The 27,731-nt window shown below is 35.9% G+C and overlaps 1 protein-coding gene across 2 annotated transcripts in view; it reads left to right on the top strand.

Annotated features, from left to right (window-relative positions):
* PRKD1 (protein kinase D1) overlaps positions 1 to 27,731 on the top strand; it is a 291,270-nt gene that overhangs the window by 141,557 nt on the left and 121,982 nt on the right. For both annotated transcript variants that reach the window (XM_055133298.1, XM_012934798.2), the window contains exon 2: positions 22,747 to 22,885. In XM_055133298.1, coding sequence (XP_054989273.1) covers positions 22,747 to 22,885 — 139 coding nt within the window. The remainder of the gene's footprint in view (positions 1 to 22,746; positions 22,886 to 27,731) is intronic.

Genomic DNA, 27,731 nt, shown 5'->3' on the forward strand with positions numbered 1-27,731 from the left:
AGTTAAAAAGTTGTTTGTAACTGGTTTCAATCATATAATATTCCAACACCCATTCCTTCACCAATGTACATTTTCTGCCATCAATGTCCTCAGTTTCCCTCCTGGGCATTATGGTTTGCAATACATAATCCTATTTCTGATACATGGATCTACAAACATCCAGAAAACCTTCTCATACAAGAGAAGCTGGAAATTATTGGTTCTTTATATTTCTCATATATTTCAGCCCAGGCTGGAGCAATAGCACTGTGGGTAGGGCATTTGCCTTGCACGTGGCTGACCCGGGTTCGGTTCCTCTTCCACTCTTGGAGAGCCCGGCAAGCTACCAAGAGTATCCCACTCCCATGGCAGAGCGTGGCAAGCTACCTGTGGCGTATTCAATATGCCCAAAACAGTTACAAGTCTCACAATGCAGACGTTACTGGTACCCACTCAAGTAAATCGATGAACAACGGGATGACAGTGCTACAGTGCTGTAGTGCTGCTATTTTATCTTTTTTTAAATTTTATTTTATTTTTCAAAATAATTTTATTTTGGCTTCATGATTTGCAATGATGCAAGAATTTGGGGCATTTAGTATTCCAGGTCTTTACTCCCCACTAGTGTCTGCATCCTCCATCTGTGACCCAATGCTCCCTTCCACCTCTCGTTCTTATCTCTCATTTTTCTAATCCCTGTCATATCTGGGAGAGTCCCAAAACAGTCTTGAAAGGCATAACACAATGTAGTACATTGGCATGATTAGTTTATTTCTTCTGATTTCCATCATTGGATATTAATTCAGCTAAAAGACAAATATTTATTGGACACTTTAACCTAAATGATGCAGATAAGGCCGGGAGCAATAGCACAGCGGGTAGGGTATTTGCCTTGCATGTGGCCAACCCAGGTTTGATTCCTCCATCCCTCTCAGAAAGCTCGGAAAGCTACCAAGAGTATCCCGCCCACACGGCAGAGCCTGGCAAGCTATCCATGGCGTATTTGATATGCCAAAATCAGTAAGAACAAGTCTCACAATGGAGACATTACTGGTGCCCGCTCAAGCAAATCAATGAGCAATGGATTGACAGTTACAGTGACAGTGATGCAGATAAGATTGCTGCTGCCTGGAAGCTCTCCCTGGTACAGAGAAAAACATTAGGCAAAGTTTTCATGTAAATAAATGAACAGGACATATGAGGGACTATCGGATATTTGTTTTTCTCAGACTTTTATTTGTATTATATTTGTCAGTGTTGTCATTGATGATTATTACTGATCCCATATTCAGTGACATATGAATCATATTACATTTGTATTTTACAGTTTTATTTCAGTCATGAAATCCGTTGATCGTCGAATTTCTCGAGCGGTCTCAGTAACCTCTCCATTCATCCTGTCCCTGAGATTTTAGAAGCCTCTCTCTACTCTACTCGGCCTTCTCAATGATTCCGCATTGGAGGCTCTTTCAAGCTCAGGGGAATGAGACCTAGATTATTATTGGCTTTGGCATATGAATACACCATGGGAAGCTTGCAAGGCTCTCCCATGTGGGCAGAAAACTCAGTAGCTTGCTAGTTTCTCCCAGAGGGAGAACTAGGTTATAAGATATCGCTTCTGGGAGCTTGCTTTAAAGTCTCTGGATGTTGGCCATTGATGGGATTACACACACCTGGGTTCCTCTACTGGTACCTTCATGCGTGAGGCTTGTCTGAACATGTTGATAGGGGCCTTGAACATGGCTGTGGCTAGGTTCCGAAGGTCTTCAGCCGCCAGGAGCTCTGCTCGGGGCGGGGAGAGAAGCTGGAGCCCATTCCCCCCAAGGGGTCCCAGGGGAAGATACCCAGGCGTACGGGCAAGAGACTCTCTGCCTTAGTTTCAGTAGAATGTAAAATATTTTTAAGATTTATTTATTTTTTAATTGCTGAGTCACAGTGAGGGTACAGTTACAGATTTATACATTTTCGTGCTCATGTTTCCCTCATACAAAGTTCGAGAACCCATCCCTTTACCAGTGCCCATTCTCCACCACAAATAAACCCAGCATCCCTTTCACCCCCACCCAATACCATCTCCCCCCACCCCACCCTGCCACTGTGGCAGGGCATTCCCTTTTGTTCTCTCTCTCTAATTAGGTGTTGTGGTTTGCAATTAAGGTGTTGAGTGGCCATTGTGTAGAATGTAAAATATTAAATGCCAATTTTTATACTTCATCTGATATTTTGATCTGGGAATCTCCTTGAACTATGTGGTGAAAATGAACCTAATTTATATACATAGGTATATACTTTTATTTCTTTCTGATTGGGGAGAGGGGAGCAAGTTAAGACACACTGCACAGTATTCAGGTTCTCCTCTTGGCTCTGTGCTCAGGAATCAGTCAGGGGGATCACAGGTCATAGGTGGGGTTTTAGTTGAAACCTGGTTTGCCTGCATGCAGGGAACCACCTTAAAGCCTATACTGTATCTCCACCCTGATTTATTTTTTAAACTATTTCATTTTAGTTTAACATAAATTTTGGTGGTTATAGAGTATTTAATATGTTTCCCTTAATACTTGGAAATCCAAAATCATAGCTTATTATATGTATTAAATAAATTATTGCTGTAAACCTACAGTATCAAAACATATTCTAAATTATATTTCATTGGAGAATATTAAAAATCACTGTTCTGAGTCAGATTATACAAATAAGCATGTACCTAAAATATTTGTAATTATTTTTGTTTATGTGTTGAAAAGGAATTATGTTTGCAAAATTGTGATTCTTCACAGTTATCTGCATTAAAAAATTTGCATCAGTGCCTATAGAATTGAACAGGGAAATTATTTCAAAGAACTAGTGAATTAGAATCATAGACTCCTAAAATATATTCATTCTCAAATTACTAAAGTGTGTTAATAATCTCTAGCTGTGAGTACTATTTGTTTGCATTCCTGTAATGTTCTCCAAATCAATAAAGTGAATCATTTTGTATCTAAGAGTGGAAATTATATCCTAAAGTAGGCATGAAAATAGTCTGCTCTTAATAGTTCTAAAACATGTGAAAATTCATTCAGTGAGTAATGAGGCCAGATGTGTTTGATTGATGCTTACCCAGAACAGTGACATGTATTTTTTTTTAAATTTTGTCAATCAGAGTATATGTAGTTCAAAGTTTTCTAGAAGACCAGGCACATAGTTCAGTGGTATAATGCATGTTGTTCATGTTCAGTACTCTGGGTTCAATTCTCCACCCACCAATAAATAAATAAATAAATAAATAAATATATTTTTTTAGCATTTGTTGGATCAAATTGTTATCCTGAAAATGGATTTATGTCTGAGTATGTCCTTGAGTAGTGTGTGGAAGATTTGCATGTAAAATCCCAGGTACTTACGAATCCATAGTATTTTATTTAAGAGCTTCAAGAAGGTAGTTTTGGATCCTCTGATGTTCTATGCTCTCCGTTCATGCTGGACTCATAAAAGTTCCATGCTGCATTCACACGGCTTCAAGTTGGTTCCTGCAGACCTTGATCATCCAAGTCCGCTCAGGGCTGGCCTGGTGCTCTGTAGTCAGTAGTTTATTTAACGTAAATTTTGGTTGGTTATAGAGTATTTAATATGTTTCCCTTAATAGTTACAAATCCAAAATCATAGCCTATTGTATGTATTAAATAAATTATTTTTGTAACTATAGTACCAGCACATTTTCTAAATTGTATTTTATATATATGTACATATAATTTATAAGATGAATTATATTTCTTTTATAGTAAGCCTACCTCTTAAGACCCGGGGCCCAGCGGTTCCCTGTCGTCTTGGTTTTCCTAAGTTCTCTGCACATAGCTATGTGCACCTGGATGAGAACCTCTGCCCTGCACTCAGCTTGGGTGTGGGATCAAAGCGCCTCATGCTGGGGTTTCCTTTTATGTTACGTCTTTACCATTTCCCATACCCAGCCATTGCATGGTTTATTTGATTCGATACCTTTTCTGTGAGATCTAAAAGTGACACATTGAATTGACTAGATTCTCTGGCACCCCTCCTCTTCACTCCCACGACCACAAAATATATATTGATAAGACAGCTGAAAACGCTAACGTGGCAAATAAAATAAGAAATGGCCTCTCGATCTGAGTCCCTTCAGCAAGGAGACATGCTTCACCAGTGTGAGTTGTCTGCCAAAGTCATCGTAAACATTTGAGCATTCAAATGTGTCTGGGCTGTAACCTCTGCAGGGAAAGGAAATCCTGATTTCTAAAAATAACGACTGTTTTTATTTTAAGAGTCAAAGGGGAACAAACAGTCCAAGTAAATAGAGGCCATTGACATGTTTTAATTGTGCGATTAAATATGAAGATAATACCTTTTAACCTATAGATAGTACTGGCCACTTTCTAAAAATTTCTCCAGGTACATACCAAAACATTCACTGTGAAACTATGAATTTATTTTCAGTCTCATATTGCTTGGTATTATTAGCAAAAGTTGTATTAATACTTAATTATACTAAATTTTATGAGATTTCATTGCTTGTTTTTGCTGTGACTTATTCAGTCATTCCATACAATATATTAAGCACCTATACTGTGTATCAGGTATTTTTCCAAGCTGTTGAATATGGTGATCAGTGATTAAAATAGAAAATGTTCAACTATATAATGGAGCTTATATATAGTTGTCTGACAGAATATCGAACCTGGAGAGTATCAGGCTAAGTAAAGTACGCTATAAGGAGAGGAAGAGATTCAGAATGACCTCCCTCATGTGTGGGATAAACAGAAAGGGAATAACATGCCAGCACAACTGAACCTGAGAATTTACCTACAGATCTTACCATACCATGGTGACAGGCAAAAAAGGGAGGAGACTGGGATGTGGGGGCCACTCTTATGGTGTTTTAACACTGTTATGGTGTTATAGCATTATATATATGAAACCTTGTTAACAGCCTTGTGAATCGTGGTGCAAAATAAAAACTCTCCGTAATTGTTTAAAATAAACGAAAAGAGGTGCCTGATATAATTTAAGGTGGTGAGGATTCTCTGGATTAAAAAAGAAACTTGATAAGGAAAGGATTTATAAATCAGAAAAATGTTGTTGAGGAGGTGACTGACATGGAGGAAACTTCCATGTTTCTAAAGAAATCATTTGAGCAAGGGGAGCACAGCACATGCAAAATACTTTAGGGAGAATTGCTTGTGATTTCTTTGGAAAATAATAAGGAAGTCAAAGTTGTGCAAAAGTGATGGTAGAAGATAAAAACAGAGAAGGAATAATACTTGAAAGGGGTTGGTGACAGAGACAGGGGCTAAGACACTTGCCTTGTATGCAGCAGACTTTGGTTCAACCCCCAACACAAAATAATGTACTCCCAGCAACACCAGGGGGATCCCTAAGCTCATAGCTGAAAAAGTGAGCATGAGAACCACCAATTAGGACCCCAAAACCAAATAAAATAATAATAATAATAATTGTAGTAAGAGCCTTTTAGACCATAATCATAGCATATGTTGGGAGTGGGATGGAATTTTAAACATGAAAGGAAACAATTGAAGGTTTTAATCTGGTAGCAATGGTGATGGTGACATTTATTTATTTGGAGTATACTTCACTTTTATTATAGAGCTATTGGTGGATTACATATGAAACAAGAGAAATGAAACTCAAAGATGAGTCCGGTGTTCTTTGTCAGAACAACTGGATGTTAGTGCTATTTTTTTTTTGAGATTGAGAATAGTGAAGAAGAACAGTGAGGGGCTGATAATTAAAAGCTTTACTGTGGCTATGTTAGTGAAATATATTAGGTGGAAGAAAAGAAGATTCACTAAATGTGGTTAAAAGCTGCAGTGTAATTAGAGGACATAAACAAGTAAATGTATTATTCCAGAATCAAAAGAGAAGATGTTGTGTTGGAACACAATCAACTGGGTTAAATACTGCTACGCTGTTGCTTATGAGGGTTGAGAATTACCCATAGAATCTAATATCATTGAAGAACTTTGGCAGATCTGGGATAGGTTTGAGGAAGGATGTTGGGCAGATATCTTCCCTAGAGTTACTTAAAGTTATACAGTGACCATATATAGATCTTGAAGGAGTATTTCTAAAAATGGGATGAGAATGGAATGTAATTTGGAGTGTGATTTAGTTGGAATGTTTTGGTGACAATTTGAATATTGATTGCTTTTTTTGAAATATTGGGATATATACAATGTTCTGATTTTTAAAATATCTCTTCTCAATTAATGAATTTTATTTTCTGTGGATTTAGAATAAGATTGAAAATTTTGAGGTTCTTCCTTGGTTCTCAGTTTAAAAACTATAGCAGATTTTCAGTACTCCTATATGATATATTTGACTTTAAAGTGCTATAATTTAAAAATATAATTTTAATGACATTTTAAAAAGTTTTGTATATGCAATTCCTTCCTCCCAATGAAAGAAATATGAGTTAGTGTATTGAGTGTATCTAAATTAAATTACTAGTTATGTGACCCCACTCTTCCAAACTTAAAGTTGCTTCAATATTAAAGAGATTTTTGACTTCTAATTGCTGGTCTGTTCAGATAACCGAGATTTCTCAGATCTCACAGTGTTAAATTAAGTACTTCTCTTCAAAAGGATTTTGTGTTGCCTTCTTCTGAAGGCAAAAAAAACTTCTCCCAATATGTGTCATTAAAACATTTCCTGTACCATCTCCTTCTCTCATTACTGTTTTGTGGTTATAAGCACATTGAATCACAGAAATATAAAAGAAGCAGGATGAAAAAAATGAAAAAAAAACTAGGTTTTATTTTGGGATCCCTAGGACACTAATGAATTTTTGGTAGAAAATTCATCCAAAAGAAGATATGGGGACAGAGAGTAGGGCTCTTGCACTCGGCCAACATGGGTTTGATCCCTGGCATCCCATATGGTCCCCTGAGCACTGCCAGGAGCCGGTCCTGAGTGTAGTTCCAGGAGTAACCCCTGAGCATTACCAGATGTGTCCCAAAACCAAAAGGCAGGGAGAGAGGAAAAGGAGAGAGAGAGAGAAAGAGAGAGAGCGCAAAAGAGAGAGAGAGAGAGAGAGAGAGAGAGAGAGAGAGAGAGAGAGAGAGAGAGAGAGCAAGCGAGCGAGCTCAGAGAGGTACCAGAGATTCATGAGTTTGGGAGCTATTTGCGTTGTCTACCTTACTGTCTCCAGGCAACCAGTAAAATTAAAACTGAAACTTAAGAGTCTCAAGGTCATATTACTCTGTTGGTCAGTTATCCACCATAGTTTACTTCTTAAAATATTAAAATTAATATATTTTATCATAGATATATTTAGATAAACCATTCACATGTATGAATAATGAAAAAATAGCACTTAATGTAAATATTTATCTTTGTATTCATTTTTTAGTACCTCAAATCAAAGAACAGACATGTGATTATATATATATTCCCCCCCATTGACTTTCTTTCTTTACACCTTTCTTGATTTTTTTGTTTGCTTGTTTTGCTTTGGTGCCATTTATGCTCAGGGATCACTTTTGGAAGGTTTCAGGGGACCAAATGGCATGCCTGGAATCAAGTTCAGGTAGGCCTCATGCAAGGCAAGCACCCTGCCTACTATACTAGTTCTATGCTTCCTTTATACTTTTCTTGGTATTAAATGTATTTGCTCTTTCTCACCCTTCAGATTTTGCTAGTGTGCATTCTCTGCATCTGTATCTTATGACAAACAGCAACAGATTATCATTTACTCTGGAAGGCCGAAATCCTCTGTGACTCTATATTTGAACTGTAGTTCCGTTATGATGCAGATATTCAGAAAAGTCCTTATAGATATAATCTTATACAAATTTAGAAGTATCTTTGTAGGTAGGTAAGGCCAAAACCTGATTTGTGTGAGCACAGCTGGTGACATCTGGCAATTTGAAAGTAAATTGAAGGCCAATTTATTAAACCTTACTTCTGGTGGGGTTGCGACTGGTTTTATTATCTTTGGCTGCTCCTGTCTCTCCCACAGCTACAGCATTCTTTCAAGATGCTGTACAGCATTTTACAAGGGGAGAATAAATTTTTCCTATCTCAAGGAACATCAAAATATATAAAAAAATTTCAGTTTGATTCTTTAAATCATATGCACTGCCTGCTTATCTGTACGAAAGTGAAAAAAAAAATCACCAGCTTCTTGAGGATTTGACCTTCAGGAAATGAGATTTTTATCCATGGAACCAAGGAATCCTTACGAGCACTCAGAACAATGGAATTCCACAGTTTTAATGCCAACATCCAAATCTATGGTCTTGCCTGGTTCTAGTACAATAAAAGAAAATTACACCAGAATGTTATTAGATAACTAGGTAAATAAATCATCATTCTACAAATATAGTGTTAAGGAGGAATAAGGCATCTTATGTATGATGAACATATTTATCAAACAATTCTTAAAACTAGAAAGAAAAAACACCTTAGTTTATGGCATTCAGTTTCAGGACCTTTCTGGAGCCAGAGGAAACATTATAAGCTGTACTGAAACTTTGGGAGACCAGCAGATACAGAAGAACACTCTGTATTCCTGATGTATCCTGCAGAGTTGTTTCCCTCCTAACCTTTCTTATGAAGAACAAAGTGGTCCAAAAAATCTCAATTTTATAAACATAAAGTATGTTGGGTCTGGCCCTGTAGCACTGCAGCACTGTCCTCCCATTGTTCATCAGTTTGCTCGAGCGGGCACCAGTAATGTCTCCATTGTGAGTCTTGTTACTATTTTTTTCATATCAAATACGCTGTGGGAAGCTTGCCAGGCTCTGCCATGAGGGCAGGATACTCTAGGTAGCTTGCCGGGCTCTCTGAGAGGGATGGAGGAATTGAACCCAGGTCATCCGCATGCAAGGCAAACGCCCTACCTGCTGTGCTATCGCTCCAGCCCCTAGTAAAGAAAGTTTATATTAGTTTACTTGATATCTGTAGTATTCCTGGCAAATAATAAACAAGCATATAATTATGGGTATATGTTACATATATTATGTATATATGTATACATGCATGCATATTTAGGCATATACACATGTACTGTGTGCTGTATTCATGTATGTGTTAAATATAGAAATATGACTAGGAAATATGCTATTTTATAAACAATGATATATCACAATAAATTTTCAAGAGAGCTACACAGTTTTGTTATTTTATTTGTATTTATTTGGGGGGCTGGAGCAATAGTACAGCGGGTAGGACATTTGCTTTGCACGAGACCGACCCAGGTTCAATTCCTTCATCCCTCTCAGAGAGCCGGGCACGCTACTGAGAGTATCCCGCCCACATGGCAGAACCTGGCAAGCTACACGTGTCGTATTCAATATGCCAAAAACAGTAACAAGGAGTCTAACAATGGAGACATTGCTGGTGCCTGCTCGACCAAATCAATGAGCAATGAGATGACAGTGACAGTGACAGTATTTATTTTGGTAGGGGGAATGCCTGATTGTATTGTATATTGTATGCCTCACTCCTGGATTTTTGCTCAGGGATTACTGCTGGGGGTGCTTAAGGGACCATATGCAGTGCTGGGGATTGAACCTGGGTCAGCTATGTGCAAGACCGGTACCTTATCTTTTGTGCTTCCTAACCCCCTACTTCCCACAGACTTTAAACTTATTTCAGCCTTGTCATAGAGCCTCTCATGGCATAAGTACATATACTTTGGTAAATGTTCATTTCATCACTGAATTCAGGGAGTTTGGTCTAGATATAAGGCCATTGGCAGAATGTGACTATACGTAACTCTTAGGAGAGATCTTTGGTGTTTAATGTGTTCTGTGGTTTGTTCAGGTGATTTTTCACTATCATTATGGATATTTTCCTATTAATTTTCAAGAAATGATTTCGGAATTAATTTATTAAAAACAACACATTTCAGACAATAAGAGAGCAGTTAAAAAGTAATGTTCCTTCCTTCCCTCATTCCCTCCCTTTCCTTTCTTCCTCTGTCATTTTTCTCCCTCAGAAGATTTATTTTGGACAGACTTTCATAAATTTACACACTATATAATTCCATGACTCTATTAGTACTGGTGCTATATTCGGTGGTTATAGAAATACTCCATTGCAAATCTGTTATTAATTTATCATTCTCTGTTCTTCAGTCTGTGTATTTTAGTGATAAAATTGAGAATTTAAAATTCTATTAAATTGGATTTAATAGAAAGTATGAGTTTTGCACCCTAAATAGAATCCTACAGTGTAATACATGCACACACACATTTGTTGTTCTTAATGAAGATGGCATAAGATGTACAATTTTTCCCATAAAAATGTAATTTAATTTTTTTAATTTTTTATTTTATGAAACTAGGTGTAAATCTCTTGAAATGTATAGTCAATATTTTGTATATGTTATTTTTTATAGTTCTTTTTTAAAAGTGATATTTTAAGATTTATCTTGATTTTATTCAGAATACAAAAATTTGTAAGGCTATGTGAAATAGTTATGGCAATAAAGAGTCCCAAATTCAGTTCAGAGTCACTGTTTGCTGAAAATTTAGGCTTTCTAAAAGAGGGAGAACTGACAGGGAAAATTAAAAAGTAAGATTTAGGAGACTAGGTTACTCATACTATTTCTGGCATTACATACTGTTGTGACCTTGAATAGATAAACTTGATATATTCTAGGTCTAAATATTCTCATCTCTAAAAAGAGAAGGTAAATAGTTTCTGGCAGGTTTTCCTTCCAAAGATATTATTAATTTTTTTTTAAAACTTTTCAGATACTGTCGTAGTCTTCATTTTATCCAATACTTGCATCCATTATCATTATTTCATTAAAATAATGAACAAATATGTAGTCTTATAAAAGTCTAAACTATACAATGGTGACAATTTTATTCAGTTGAGACAAAGAGTGTGAAGTACATTTTTTCCTATTTCTAAACTTCCACATCCACACACTTAATTACAGTTGTGTGAATAATTTCAAGTTTCTACCAAGACTTCTAATAGCTAGCACTGACTAGTAATCTGTCAAAGTATAAAGAAGTAGGATATGTTTTTACACAACAATGATGAGACTCATTAATTATTACCACCTATAATTGCTTAATTTTAACATTTATTTTAAAACTTAAAAATTACATATAATAAAGCAGTGATTTAAAATAAATCCAGGAACACAACACACAGAAGTTGCCAAATTATAGTTAATGATATATTAAGTCACTATTTATTATTGCTTTTATATTTTTAATAATGACATTACTCAAGTTAAAAAAAAATTCTGTCAACAGTTAACATTACACTGAATCACATGTTATTTTAAGATATACTGAGCCTATTAAACATATTTTAGCAGTACTTGATAAAACATCAATGTACTTATATACTCAGAGAAGAACATTTATGATATTATTCTCCAAAGGTACTTAAGGTCCAGATTATATACATGTTATATGTTGTTTATGGTTCTGTTTTGTTTGTGGTATTAGGGATGAGACAAGCCCAGACTCACCCATGTGAGCCATACACATCTATAGATCCTTGTAGCCTTTTAGCGTAACTGCTTTTCGAAATATAGCTAAAAATCTACCATTTGATAATAAATCAAAATTCCATATTCCAAAGATTCCAAGCATATCATTGATGAATTCTATGCTATCTCAGATATTTTTCCTTTGTTTCCTTTGTTAAGATATAATTGAGGGTAAGTCTAAAGTTTAATTTCAAAGTTAAAATTAAAAATGGTTGTTTAAACAATAGGGTTTTGAGTGTAATGAAAGGGAAGTGACTAGAAAGGAAGAAAGTGACTTATAAGCAGAAGTCAGAGGCCTTGGGTTGGGTTTAGGAAAGCGAGAGTGAGATAAGTCATGCCTTGTATTCAAGGAGAAAGGGAATTCTTGTGGCTAATAGAGTCTCAAGAGGAGGATTAGCCAAGCTGACCTGTATTTTTAAACTTAGACCATAGGGGCTAGCTTGAGAGAAATTACAGAGGTTAAGGCACTTCTCTTGCATGTGACTGGTCCTAGTTTTATTTCCAAGACAAATAGGATTGATCCCTTAACTCATAGACAGCAGTAAGCTCCAATCAGTGTTTGGGTGCTAGCCCTCCAAAAATAGTAATCTAGACCTTGAAGGATTTTGAAGTCGATAGATTCCTAATGTAAGGAATTTCTTTTATTTTCTTTCCTTTTTTTTTTTTTTTGGTTTGTTTTTGGGCCACACTTAGCAGTGCTCAATATATACTCCTGTTTCTGCACTTAGGGATTCCTCTTGGCGGGATGTGAGGAATCATATCATGCCCATAGGGATACCAGGAATTGGACCCTGGTCAGTTATATGCAAGGCAAGCCCCTACCTTATGTACAGTTTCTCCAACCTCTCAATGCTTGCTTTATCCAAAGGAAGCAGTAGGTTTGTGGAGTGTTTGCATGAGAGAAAACTGCAGAGTAAGCAAGGCCATGGGTATAATTCTTTACTAAGGTTATCTGCATTTGGACAGCATGTGTGTAGCCCAGAAAATATCAAGTAGAATGAGAAATGTATATGCTATTGACTCTGCAGTGAACAATTTTTTTGCTTTTCATGGGAAATGTATATAATGAATGTTCCTATTCCAACATAATCAGATAGTGTTCATAATTTCAGTAACTAAAAATAGCTTTAAAATTATTGCATGAAAATGAGATTATTTATCTTCACAAGTTCTGACATCATTCAGACAGCATTTATAATAAAAATTGATGCAAGAAGATACAATTGCACCCTCTCTTTGATAGCAGTTCTAAGTTATTGTGATAGAATACTGTTTATTTTTTGCCTTGTTTGGATTTGGGACTGACATACGGTGTGAACAGGGAAGGATGAGGATAAAAACAAAAGTTAAAAGGTTTGTTTTTGAATTTCTGTTTCCTAAGATTAAAGTCAGAAATTAGTCACATAGCTGTGTGGTCACAGTGTGGAATTCTTTTTATGTTCCTCCTTTTGAGGATATGAAATCACCAACTAAAAGAGCCTTGCCCAGATGGAACACAATTCAGAAACATGTCACTAAAGAATATAGATGTTCACTTTTTCTGTTCCCTTTTTATTTATATGTGATAACTTGTCTGTCAGTGAAAATTTAAGGATTCATACTTTTTAAAGGAATGAACCAAATCATAATTAATCCTTAGAGTTGTTGTACAGTATATGTAATTATCACCAATTGGGTATTCACTAAATGTTTGTTTTTAATGGGTATACAGAAGTTTTAGTATATCATTTGAGTTTTATTTTTTGGTAAATTGAGATGTGTATGAAGTGAATGGCTTGGATCTTAGAGGTACGTTTATAATATAAATTAATAATTTGTTTGCTTAGTTCTCTATTATAATATCTTCCAGAAGAACACAATTGGTCTTAATATTGACTGCATTCAAAACCACCTTTAACTGTCCAATTTTCCTGCATTTTTATACCTTAAATCTAGCAACACTTTGGGGCTGGAGCAATAACACAGCGGGTAGGGCTTTTGCCTTGCACTCGGCCCACCCAGGTTTGATTCCCAGCATCCCATATGGCCCCCTGAGCACCGCCACGGGTAATTCCTGAGTGCAGAGCCAGGAGTAACCCCTCTGCATCAGCGGGTGTGATGCAAAAAGAAAAAAAAAATTCTAGCAACACTTTGATAAACTTTACCAAAGGAGTCCAGAGACATTTCACTTATACTTTTTATTATTAAAATAGTTAACATACGTCTGCATCATTCTCATTTTTTGGAAGATCACTTGAGATGTATTTTGACTAAGTTCAGAAGCGAAGAAATCTTTTTAATTTCTTTTTCCTCTGATCTGCTTCGCAATAGGTAGTACATTGGAATATGACTTGATGGGAATCATCTCAGTTCAACAGCCCAAGATACTAAGTTACTGAGCAAAATAATTTCAGCTTCAGAAGTTCCATCACCTTTTAGTGAAAGGAAACTGGCAATGTATTTTTATTTCCTAGTCAGGCCATCTCTCCTTTTCTGTTGGACTTAGTCATGGATTAATTTGTTTCTGGTATTGCTTGCTCCTCGCCCTTTGTGATTGGCCTCAACTATGGAAAAGGACCCTTTGTTCCTTCGAGTTCCAGTTGGCCAGGTCACATTTCAGCTACTCATTAAAACATGTATTTATTCTACTCTGGAGCACATTGTCTGGCCAGCCATGAATTTATAGTGAAATGTAACAGTGAATTGTGCTCTGTGGTCAAAAATGCCAAATGATACACACAGCAGCACAGAGGCTTCCAGCATAGGGTAGAATTAAAGAGCTTAGGACCAGTGCCGGGATTGTTGGCCATATTTTCACAGTGGCCAGTTTTGTTAGAGTCAAATGTGGAGAGAGCTTGAAATCACTTATCTCAGACGCTTGCGCGCACAACCACAAAGCCTGTGAGAAACACAGAACTGATCTTGTAATAAGCTCCAGCTGAGTTTACAAGCCTCTGAGCCTTTCTGAAAGCCTGTTTAGTTTAATGAGGGTTTTCAGATTTCAAAGCTCACACACCTTCACATAAAAACAGATGATTATGACCAAATTAGGGAATGTTGTTCTATGAGTGTTTTCCCCCAATACGTTCGCTTCTCAGTTGTCAGGCATTGTTCCCTTACACTTTTCACCTTGTAGACATCCATTTCAAATATAATTTTGAAAGTCTCATTGTGTATAGTTTTTATTCAAGCAGAACATGTTGCATAAAAGATTTTTTTTCCCTTCACAGTAAAGGATAAAGGTGCATGGGTTTATTTCTATCCCATGAAAAGGTGCAATATAAAACAATAAATTTATGACCTCATCTTTCACGGCCATGACAACTGTCTTGCAGAGGTAGAGTTCAACCTGTGCCTGGGTCACAGGTCTCTACACCAGTTTCTGAACAACTTGATGAGAGAGAAAAACCAGCTCTGTGATCTGTTAGGAAGGTATATGGGAGCAATAATAGTCACACAGCTATCGCTCCTATGATGGAATTATTACCTTCATGATTATTACCTTCATGAACGTATATAATTCCGACTTTGTTTAAAAGACTTAGGCTTTTTTCAGTAACTTTATTACGTAACTCATCTTGGTATTATTTAACTTATTCTCATTTTAAAAATATTCTGAGTCAGAGTAATTGTTAGGGTTTTATGTGATGTATATATGTATATTATATAATGAATATATTACTAGATTAACATGTAATACTTCACACACACACATATATATATAGGATTTGAGATATTCAGAATTGATTTTAAACATTCAGTGTCTCTTTGAACACCAAATTATTTGTTCCATTCTACCCTTAATTTTATAAGGTGGCACAGCATAGAATGTCAGCCACATGGGATTGGAGAGAAATAGAATATAGGTATGTCCTTGAAGAAAACAAGCGAATGTGGATAAGTTCAGTTTGCAGTACAATTGTGATAAACTGCCAGTGTCCTTGTCTCCTAAGAACCTTCAGTTTTCCCAACTGACCCTTCCAGTGTACAAGTACATTGAAAAGGCTTTAGCTAGGAAACATTGTGCAGCTTAGATTTTTTTCCAGAGAGCAATTATTTTGCATCTTCTTTCTGTCCAGTGTCAGTCTTTGTTTACCTCAACCTGAACATTGGAGCTCTTAAACATTTCTCTCTTCAGTCTCAAATAAAAATCAAGTGCCCATGGTTGTGAAAAGGTTAAAAGGATCTGTATATTAATTCATGTATTATAGTTTGAAGAACATTTATATAATAAATCAAGGACAGCACCTTAATCTTTTAAGTTTAACGCTACGTAGTTTAACATTGATGTTTGAAGCCTATATAGTGGTGACTAAATTTTGTATTTTTATTTCATTTCTGATTTTTATTATTTTTTATTATTTTTTAATTTTTTATTTCTGATTTTTAAAACGTACTTTCTGCACATTTACTTCCCATTTGTTTTTGCTGCTGCTGCTGGCATGAACAAGGACTGCACATATGGTTGTGGTACTCACACATACCTGGTTGAGTTGCACCAGAGAACACACACTGGCACAGATAACAGACAGTGGTACTGTGGGGGTTGCACTTGACACGTGTTTTGTGTCAGGGCTAACTCTCCAGCGTCATGCCTGTAAGGGAGACACTGTACCACTGAGTCAAACCCAGGTTCCTTAAAATGAACCATGAGGGAGTCAGGAATATTGCTCAAGATCACATACATACTTCACATGTGTGAGACCCTAGCTTTGATGCCTGACATTGAATGTTCACTCATACTTCTTATGTAGCCAGGATTCTTCCCTTCAAATGCACTCATTAATTATGGATATATTCTTATTAGGGGTGTGGCCCACACCCAGCTCTGCTCAGTAATTAGTCCTGGATTTCTACTCAGAGATTGGTCCTGAGGTGCTCAGGGCACCTGCATCAGGGTTGGCCACACGGCACGAAAGCCACCTTACCCATTGTATTTATCTGTCCAGTCCCTGGATATCTTATTTTTCTTCTATTTATTTTTCTTGCAGATGAAATTAAAATAAAATCATTTGTCTTTTTCTTGAGTAAAGAGGTCAATAGTCTATCTTTTGAAAGCACAAGAAACTTTGACTTCTATTCATAAGAAATATCTCATATGGAGCATGCATAAAAAACAACACAAAATGAATAAAAAGCTAATTTTAGACACAAAGTTGTGGCCTGTGAGGAAAGGGTAGTGAGCAGGGTTCAATACTACAATCATCTCAGCTTTCTGCCTGGAGCCAGGATACAGAATATAGTATCTGTATACAGAATCTGTATATTCTGTATACAGAAAAAAGAGAACCCAAACAGAGTCTAACTCACTGATGTCTTGGAATGGATAGAGCTCAAGGATACCAAGTCAATGGCATTTTTTAGGGTAAAATGCTGGAAAAGTAGAAGATGCATGAAGAACAAACAAAAAGCATACCTTGTAGTCCAGTGAGTATTAGAATTGAATTTGTGTGGAAATCTATAAGAAAAAAAAAGTTCTGTGAAATGAACACTCTCCAGCGTTCTAATAGAGCTGAGAGAGTTGGGTTCTGACAAATAGAATAGATTTCACTGAGCTCTTGTGGTATTCTACAAAGATGTTCAAGAGTTTTGCATTAGTAGCAGATCTAAGCAATCCCTAGAGCAAATGCCACTCTCTAGCCGTGCTAACAACACTTTGAAAACAAACTTTGGAAAGATAAAATTGATTTTCTAGTCCCTTAATGTTTTGCCAAAACAAATATCAACTTTTTTTCAAGAAGAATCTTTAAATAATGTTTAATTCCAAGCATTCTCATTAGTCATAATATCTGGTATCTTATTTTAAAAGTACACATGTGTAAAAGTAGGAAAGAAGTGATCCATAATCAGGAGTAAAAGAGTTAATACAGACAGACCAGAAATGTTAGACATGTTGGATGTAGCCAGAAAGAGATTCCTGGAATTCACATGGAAACATGTGAAGCAAGATTTATGCTCTAATTTTTTTAAAACATTACTGAAAGAGACACAATCATATAAAATCTTAAGTTTATTATTTCAAAATGTCATATTATTAAAATAGCTTACTACCCATATATATCTGTACACTCAATATAATCCTTAGCAATCCCAGTAACATTTGTGTTGCTGTTTTTTCAAGGTCACACCTAACTATGTTCAGGGGCCTGTGCTCAAGGATCACTCTTGGTAGCACTCAGGAAACTGGGGATCAAGCTCTGGTTGACTAAGTGCCAGGCATGCTTCTTTCTTGCTGTATTATTTCTTTGGCATCTCCAGTAGCATATTTTTTACAGAAGTAGAAATGCAACTCTAAAGTTAGCATGAAACTATAATAGACCCTGACTAGACCAGGTGATTTTGAGTAAGTAGAGTTAAACTTTAAGCATGGAACAATTTAATTTCAAAATGAGAGTCACTGTCACTGTCACTGTCATCCCGTTGCTCATCGATTTGCTCGAGAGGGCACCAGTAACGTCTCCATTGTGAGACTTGTTACTGTTTTTGGCATACTGAATACGCCACAGGTAGTTTGCCAGGCTCTGCTGTGTGGGCAAGATACTCTCGGTAGCTTGCCAGGCTCTCCGAGAGGGGCGGAGGAATCGAACTTGGGTGGGCCACGTGTAAGGCAAATGCCCTACTGCTGTGCTATTGCTCCAGCCCCTAAAAAGATAGTAACCAAATATTATATTACTAGCATAAATATAACTATATAGATCAACAGTCATACTAATTGTGAAAGAAGTAGAGAATAAATATTATAAATATAGGAAATTATTAAAGTGGCATCTGTACAGTCCCAACATAGTTTAAAAGGATCATAAGGAAATCATGTTTAAAAAAAATCCTCATGGATTTGACAACTCAGATGAAACAAATAGATTTCTTAGAGGACATACATTACCAAAAGCTCACTTAAAGGAGATTGAAATATAACTAGTATTATACCAGTTATGTAGATTAAATATGCAGTCTGAACCTTTTATCAAAAATCAGACTCTGGTGACTTTACTAGAGAATTCTAACAAATACTTAAGGAAGAACTTACCTCATTTTCATGCAAATCTTGCAGAACATGAGAAACTGATCACAAATTCATAATTTTAACTTCTTTTAAAATTATTTCCTAGTGGATCAGAACTTCAGAAAACAATAAAAAGACAAGTCACGGACTAGAAGCAAATATCTGTGAAAGACACGACTGATAAACAACTTTTATCTAGAATTTATAATGAACTATTAGAACACAACAAAAAAAACAATTTTAAAAACTGATTCAAAAGAGTTTATTGCAAGTGTGTGCGGAGATATTCCACATCATTATTGTTAAGTCTGGGTAAATTATAGCTATGATTTTTTTGTTTTGTATTTTTTTGCCTATGCCCTCAGGGCTTACTCCTAGTTCTGTGCTCAGGGCTCACTCCAGCCAGGGCTCAGTGACCATAGGTGCTGCCCCAGGATAAACCCAAGTGTTTGCAAGACAAGCATCCTACCTGCTGTACTATCACTCTGGCCCAAATATGATATACTATTATACTTTGATTAGATGGTCTAAAATTAAATTGAACCCTTGCCCTCTGCTTGTTATGAGAATGCAGAGAAACTTTAGCTCTCATACTGGTAAAAACAATTTGTTAACCATTTACTGGCTGCTTAAGAAGTTATCTTGATAATTCTATAAACTCCTAAAAGATTTTTAAAATTATAGAACAACTTGTAAGTGAACATTTACAGTACCTTCTTTTAATATTGAATATCTGGAACTAACTCACATGCCCCTCAGCTAAGAAATGAACAAATTGAAAATTCTTTAGTAATGAAAAGGGATAGACTAATGGTCCTTGAAACCTGAACCGATCTCAGATTTATTATGCTAAGTAAAAAAATGCCAATTCAAAAATTTAAATTTTATACCATTTCTGTGATTCTCTTAAAAAGACTAAATTATAGAATAGAAAACAAATCAGTGCTTGTCTTGGTCTATGTGTTAGGGAAGAAGTTTACTAAAAATGAAGAAACTGTTCTATATATTGGCTGTGGGTGTATGCTGTATGTGTGGTATATTGGTATGTATTTCTCAAAAATTGTTTATACACTATGACAGTGACTCTTACTATATATTTATTTCTCAATCTTTAGCAATAATAATGTTTCTCTAAGAAATATAATCTAAGACAAAACATTTTGAGAAAAAGTTTAAAAAAATTAATAAATAAAGCAACATACTGTGCTCATCACAAAATCAGTGTGTCCACATTTAGTTTTACACACTTTATACTTCAACACAAATCATTGAAAATTATCACAGCAGATGTTTTTGTAGAAATTGATAAAATGCAAAAAACCTACATTATGTAAAACAGTATAAAAAGGAAAAAGATACACACTTGAACTTTAGGTTTTAGTAAAAAATAAGTACAATGTGATATTTGCATAAAGGCAGGCATATAGATCAAATATACACATCATATGACCCAAAATTGTATTCTTATATACTTATGTAAGGTATAAAAAGCACTGCAACTTGTACATAAATATTGTACACAAAGCACTTTTACCTGTTATAGTGATAAACTGTAAAGTATCAAATGCACTGTTGTGGGTGAAAGAATAAATAATTAACCTAAATTGTTGTAAGGAAATATAATTAATGAGAACAAGATCTGTTTTAAATGCAGTATGTCTAAGTAAGACTCAAAAACTTCTTAGTGAACAAAAGAAAATGTGCTAGAAGAAGTTTATATACTTTATTATACACACATGCTGCGTAGTTTCTAGCTTTATAAAATTTACAAGCAAACTAGCCTTTGGTTACAGGGATTAGATCTGTGCTAGAGTACAGATTGTGGACAACAGTGACTCTAAGGGACCACAGTAAAACTCACAGGGCAGATGAAAATGTTTAGTGGCCTTATTGTGATTTTGTTGCTGTTTATGAATGTTTTTTCAAACTTCATAGATGCGTATATACATTCATTTTATTTCAATCAATGCTTAAAACAATATGTAAATTATCAAATTGTTTGATAATTTTACCAAATTTACAATATGTAAATCACCAAGTTTATCAGTTGGGTGCAGGGAATTTTTCCCCTTTTTCCTAATCTAGTAATATTGGAGAAATTACTAAAAAAAGAGAACTATTATATTTTTATTTTAATTAGCACAGTGGAAGCAATGACATCATTTAGCTCTTGTGTTTATTTTAAGGAAGCCAACTGACTGAATACTATGCAGTAATGGACAGTTTTAAGCCTGTTTGTTAACAGACTCTTGAGAGCAAGGGGATATCATGAGTATATTTATCTTTAATTTGTAAAATGTTTCATGGGGCTGGATAGATTGTACAGCCAGTAGGGTGCTTACATTACATGCAGCCAAGCAGTTTCAACCCCTGGCACCCAGACCAGGAGTAAATAAGGTCTAAGCACTGCCAGGTGTGGTGCTGAAACAGAACAAAAAGTCTCATGTCATCATCACAGTCACAGTCATCCCATTGCTCAACAATTTGCTCGAGCGGGCACCAGTAACGTTTCATTGTGAGACTTATTGTTACTGTTTTTGGCATATCAAATATGCCACGGGTAGCTTGCCAGGCTCTATCGTGCGGGCGCAATACTCTCGGTAGCCTGCTGGGCTTTCCGAGAGGGGCAGAGGAATCGAACCCTGGTTGTCGGCATGCAAGGCGAACGCCCTACCGCTGTGCTATCACTCCAGTGCCTTGTCATCCTAGCCTCTGATTTTATGAATAAGAAGAATTTAGAATGTTGTATTTATCTTCAGAATATCTCATTCTGAATATATCTGTCCAGTAATATTTCCTTAAGATCTGTACTTGCTGTCATAAATGTTAGATTCTTCACCAGTTGTCAAGACTAGTAAAAAAAAAATTGGGGGAGGGGCAGGAGGTAGTACAGGGGTCAGAGGTAAATAAGAGGCTCACAGGGTCTGTGAACTGGCACTGTGTGATTTCTGCACCAAGCTCTGCTGAGAGTGATGTGGTGGTCCCTAAGTTCTATGAAGATGAACCTGGTAGTCTCCAGCACTCAGGGACCACTCAGCTTTTCTTCCTTAGACTCTGTGTTATATCATCAGCCTCTCTTGGTGTGACATCCTGAGCACTGCATCGTAGCCCTATCCCAATATAAAAGGCAAATTTTTTTCCTTCTTGTAACCTTTTCCCACTACACTACAGATACTAGTTTATTAAAGGCTTGTAACCTTTAATTATTATGAGGATGTCATATACTTTTCTTATTATCCTTAATCATTATGTGGACGTCATGTACAGTAAAAGAGTTCATTTACATAAGTAATTAGCTGGGGTTGTTTATTTGTTCTAATAAAAATATTCAATGCTGTTTTAAATGTATTTTGTCCTGTACTCTTCCTGAATTTATGGGTCAGAATTTTATAATCAATTTGAGATTTTCTTTTAGAGCTTGAAGTGTGTCCTTTTTAGTCAAAAAGTTCTTTTAAAATGGAACTGGTCAGTTATGTTTTGAAAGAGGGTCCTTTCTTGCATTAGAAAGAAAGGGGGAATGCAACACTAATATTATCGACTTATAATAGTATTTTTACTCTTAATTTTCCAGAATTTTCCACTGTAAAAGCAACATGCATTTGATTTTTATTATATGTATTATTGGATGGTATACTTTAGTAATGAGCACATTGTCCTTGTAAAGAGAACACACATTCCATAAGCTTAAAATACGTTTGCCTGTTTACTTACTTATTTCAGTTAGATTAAATGAAAACTGAATGCAGTAAAATGCAGCAACTGAAGAGGAAATTGTCACCTTTGATAGTTTCCCAAATCTAAGGGATATAGATAAACGCCTGCCTCTTCCAACCTCCCACACAAAATATTTTTTTAGATTTACTGACTTTAAGATTTTAATTTGCCAAAATGAATTGCCCCTTATTGCAACAAATTTTATCAATAATTGTAATGGAATTCTAATAAACCTATTATCATTCATGCTTTTGGATTACTTTAGATTGCATTTGAAAATGCACACTGCTTAGCTATCTTTTGGCAAGAAATTTTTTTAATTTTATGCTGTAGTTTATTTTCTTGTTCTTCTAATGAAAAGATTGTTTGTCATCATTGCTTTTATTGTAAATATGTACGTGTACTTATATTTAATTTCCTATCTTGGAATTTTGTCAATTTCAATAGCTGTTCAATTTTGATTTTATTTGTACTAGTTTTACATACTTTAAACTTCTCTAATTTATGTTGATGCCCTGTTATTTGTTTTTTATTTTAAATTTAGGAGAATTTTGTTATTTTACCTATTGTTTTGTTTTTACAGTTCCCTGAATGTGGATTCTATGGAATGTATGATAAGATCCTGCTTTTTCGCCATGATCCTACCTCTGAAAACATCCTTCAGCTGGTGAAAGCAGCAAGCGATATCCAGGAAGGTGACCTTATTGAAGTTGTCTTGTCAGGTTTGTATTTTCCCCCATCCCTAGATTAATACATGGCATTAAAATAATTCTTGGACATAAGAATTCTTTTTAAGGAACATGAAATACATCTCAAGTTCATCTCAAATGAAAATTTAAGGAACTTTTTTAAGGAACATGAGATCCATCTCAGATTCATCTCAATTAAAATTTTAAGGCTTTTTTCGTAATCAGATTATATTGGAACAAGCAAAAATATATTGATTATTTCATAAGCAATAAATGATATTGGAAACAGAACATGAAATGGAAAAAACGTTTCTTTTGAATTGGAAGATTTCACACCCAGTCACTTCTTTTACTTTCATTTCTCTTATCTTCCCAGCAGTGCACATATAAGGAAAGTGAAGATCGAAGTCTAGAGCCTAATGTGTCTCGGAAGCCAAGAAATAAAAAAAACATTACTTTAGTTGAGCCAAAATCAATATCCCTATAGTTATTAGCCAATTCCAAGAGGGGGGCAGAGCTTTGGGGTGAGGAATTAACTGGTCTCTACATATCAATTAATGTTACTTCACTCTTTTCTCTGAAAAATGACTATATTCCCTCATTCAAATTTAGTTTTTCTTAGGGTTTAGAAATTAGTAATCAGACTTTGCCTATCAAAGTGGGGTGTGGGTCAGGTAAGGGAGGATGCATTTATCTTTAAAAAATATAAAAGACGGAAGGTCACCTATAGCTGATATCTTTACCATTCAAGTCAGTCAGTGGTTGTGAATAAATAGGTCCAGATATTTACTATTTATTTTTGTTAAAACTTAATCATTATTGAGAAACAGAACATTTTACTCTTTTCTTCTCTCTGCCCTTCTTTGACTGCTATTTCTTTGACTAGTGGAAATCTATTAGCTTTAATGATTTTAGACTTCTTTTTCCCCGTTCCTCAAATAGTTTGGAGTCCAGAACTTGGGTACACTAATTATAATTCTGTTTGTCTTTGCTGTGATTCAGTCTAGTTCACTTTGTCTTTATTGATCATCTTGCATTTGTGTGAGGTCCGTGATTTCCACATTTTTATTGTGTGAATAAGGTCTATTAAACAACCACTTGCTTTGCTAAATAGAAGTAATAATTTTCCTCTTGTTTATAGAATTTCCGGTTACTCCATAAACAAAAAAGCAAAAGCTTCTATGTTTTTGTTTGTTTATTTTTTCATTAAACTAATGCCTAGACATGTCATTTTCTGAGTTTCCTGTTTCTGAACACTAGGGGCTGCCTGAAGTAAATAATTCAAGGAAATCATGTACTAAATCTATTTCTCTATATAATTCAGATTAAACTTATAGTCAGACTGCTTTGCAAAATTATTCAATGTGTTTTCCTCATCTTATTTCGCTCTATGACAGTGTCCATAAATATCTGAGTTTTTTTTTTTAAATTGCATTTCTGCATTTATTTTTCTTTTGGTTTTACTTTTATTATCCAAGGCTTCATTTTAGCAAACAGATTGAAAGCAGGCTGTGTGTGGGAGTGCTCGTGGTGGATAGGGCAGCCCATTTGCGTGTTTCTCAGCTTCTCTGAGACATCCTACTCCCCCAACCCTGTCCCTGACCTGATGAAACCTCTAGATGCCCATGCTACACCAGGACAAGAATTCAGTCTTCTTTGTGAAAGATCAACACCTCTGTGTTCAGCCTTTTTTATTCTCCTGTTTTCCTGACATCAATGACTGTGGGGACTTTTAAAGGCAGAACTTTGTCTCAGCTGTCTCTCAGTAAAGGCTCAGAAAAACCTTTCAGACACATACTCAAATATAAATACATATCGTGGATAATATACATGCCCACACATGTGCATTCCATTCTGTTCCCATCTCCCATAGTCTATGTTGCCACTCCCTTGGTCACAATATTCTCTTAGTTCCTCTTCCATTCTAATTAATTATGTGATTTTTCTTAATGAAGGTGAAAAGTAAGTTTTTCTTTAAAACCCCCATGACCTGCATTATTGCATACCCCCTCTCGCCCGCATCTTTTGCTTTCTTTACCAGACGCTTTCACACTCTGAGTCTATGAGATCAAAGATGTTTTTCTTGTTTCCTTGCCTCGCTTGTACTCTGGCATCCCTGCATGAAAGTGGTGTAATCATTTGCTTCAGTGCAGAAAACTGGGCCTCTTACTTTCCTCCACTCTCGGGTTTTCCTCTCATTCTCCAGTGCCTTGAGTTACTTTCCTACCACTCTTACCAACTCCCAATCATACCCATATCACATCAGTTCTTATTTTGTAATACTGCATTTAGGTGATTTGCTTTAACTACCGAGAGTATCCTGCCCACACGGCCGAGCCTGGCAAGCTACCCGTGGCATATTCAATATGCCAAAAACAGTAACAACAAGTCCCCTAATGGAGACGTTACTGGTGCCTGTTAGAGAAAATCAATGAACAATAGGAGCAATAGGAGGACAGAGCTACAGTGCTACAGTTCTTTCCTGAAGGCTCATTTCTCTTTTTAGCCAGGTAGGTAACATGAACATCAAACTTTTGATCTTTCTAGATTGAGTACCCGTTCATGATTGGAGTTGCTAGCACACATATTGAGAACTCTTCTGTTCCTTGTCATTACTCTTTTTTGTCAATATCCTGCAGCATGGTCCCATTTCTGACCTCACCAGAAACTCATGGCTCTAAATCTGAATTCTCTACTTTGTAGTGCTCTTCCTCCATTTGCCCTTGGTGATCAAATGCTTATACCTGTCTCTTGTCTCATTCACTGCAATTTTCAGTCATAAAGTCATCATTTGGGTGTGTATTTCTGCCAATTTTCCTCTTCCCTACAACACATGCCCTTCAATGCCTGCCACTTAATGCAGTCCTTATTTCTTCTTCTAGTAAGATCTGCTATACCTGTGTGTAATCTGAGTCACTTTACCTCCCCTATTTTACACCCTAGACCCTGAGCTACACATCATGATTAATCATGCAGTGTCTTGCCTTTGTGCCTGAGTACAGATTTCACCTGGCTTTTTACCTTAATCATCTCTGTGCTTGTGTACACATGAAATTCTCAGTAAACATATGGGAATTGATTGACACATGGATATCAAATTAGAAGTTCCACAGATAGAGAACAGTTAAAATGATTTTCTTTTGGTAAAATCATCACTTCTAATATATCCTGTTGCTACAAATTCATTAAGGCCTGATAAGAAAGTAGTGCCTGAGCAAGATTGAATTGCGTTACAGTAGTGTGAAACAGGACGAATGATGGCTACTAAGTACTTCAGATAGTGGGTACAAAGACACTTGTAAACACACACTCCTTCAACAAATCCCTGAAGTCTGAAGAGGATAGACAAACGCTCTTTCCTGGAAGTATGATTAAGAATCAGCTTCATTCAAATTGGAAAGGGTAAGGAGATAGGAGAGCGAAACACTGGTCACTTTTTCTGTTGCCTTTAGGAAGTCCCAGACTATAAACATGCGGTGCAAATTTCCTCTTCAAGATGATAATTATTTCTGTTAAAATTCATTTAGATATGTTGCTTTTCCCATCAATATTTAAATTTTTCCATGTAGTTCAACATAAATATAATGTAGGTTTTTTTTATGTTTAACCAGCATTTACCAACAGAAACTTTTTCTGATGTAAGTCTATAGTAGAAATGTAAGAATATAGGGAAAAAGCTTTATTTTGAGAAATGTTAGATACTCTTATATCTTCTTGTTTATGTCACTTAATGCTGAGAGCTATCATTTACAAGTAACTTCTGAAGTCTAAATCTAATCTGACTACTCCTGGCTAACATGCTGTGGAGGTTCCAACCTCATTTTATTAAAATAGGAATAGTAACAGTAATAACAACACGGTTTGTGTCAGACAGTTGGACACAGTAAGCCAGGAAAAGATTGCTCAGGGTGCATGCGTTAGGTTATGGAGAAAGAAATAGCTGCATGGAAGTTCCCTACGACACACACCCAGCACTGGTAAATTTTCTTTGTCTGCTTTTAAGTAAAGGATTAGCATTGTTGCTATTGTTCTAGAGTAGGAAAAAATAGCAAATGGAAATTTCTCTTACCCAAAGCCAAAACCAAGGTCAAGTGTATGGTACTGAACTGTAAAATAAAGTCCATGGAATTTATCTGAAGTCTTCTTAATGATGGGGCTGTATCATAGGCTGGGAACTGAACCATAGAAAAGCAAATTAATAACAGGTCTACATTCATGTGTCTGAACTTTTGTTATTTTGGACTTGGTGGAGGGGATTTTATTGGTAATAACTTGTGTGTGTTTCTATCTTGTAGGTGTGGTTAATGAGATGTAGACAAAGACCACAAGATTTCTAAAATAAATTTTTAAATCAGTTTTTATGTTGGAAAATTGCATCTTACGGGTAGGGCATTTGTCTTGCATGCGGCCGACCCGGGTTTGATTCCTCAGCCCCTCTCGGAGAACCCTGCAAGCTACCAAGAGTATCTTCCCCGCACGGCAGAGCCTGGCAAACTCCTCGTGGCATATTCTGTGTGCCAAAAACAGTAACAACAAACCTTACAATGAAAGTGTTACTGGTGCTCTCGCTCGAGCAAATCGATGAGCAACAGGATGACAGTGATACAGTGATTTATAGTAAAAATTGACATTTTTCTAGACTTTTGACTTTATCTTTTTAAATAGGACATGCTATAGTGTTATATAACTTTTGCAAAACACTGCTTTACAAAGCACTTTGTGTTTCTTTCCCATTATCTAGAGATTAGGACATCATGAGAAAGCTAGTAGTGCTCAGACAGAGGGGTCATGGCCTTGACCAAAAACCAAAAAAAAAAAAACAAAGACCAAAAAAAAGTCCCTGAAAATAGGGAAGCAGGGAGATCAATAAATATTTTAG

This window comes from Sorex araneus, chromosome 3 (assembly GCF_027595985.1).
Source record: "Sorex araneus isolate mSorAra2 chromosome 3, mSorAra2.pri, whole genome shotgun sequence".
In the NCBI taxonomy this organism is placed as follows: Eukaryota; Metazoa; Chordata; class Mammalia; order Eulipotyphla; family Soricidae; genus Sorex; species Sorex araneus.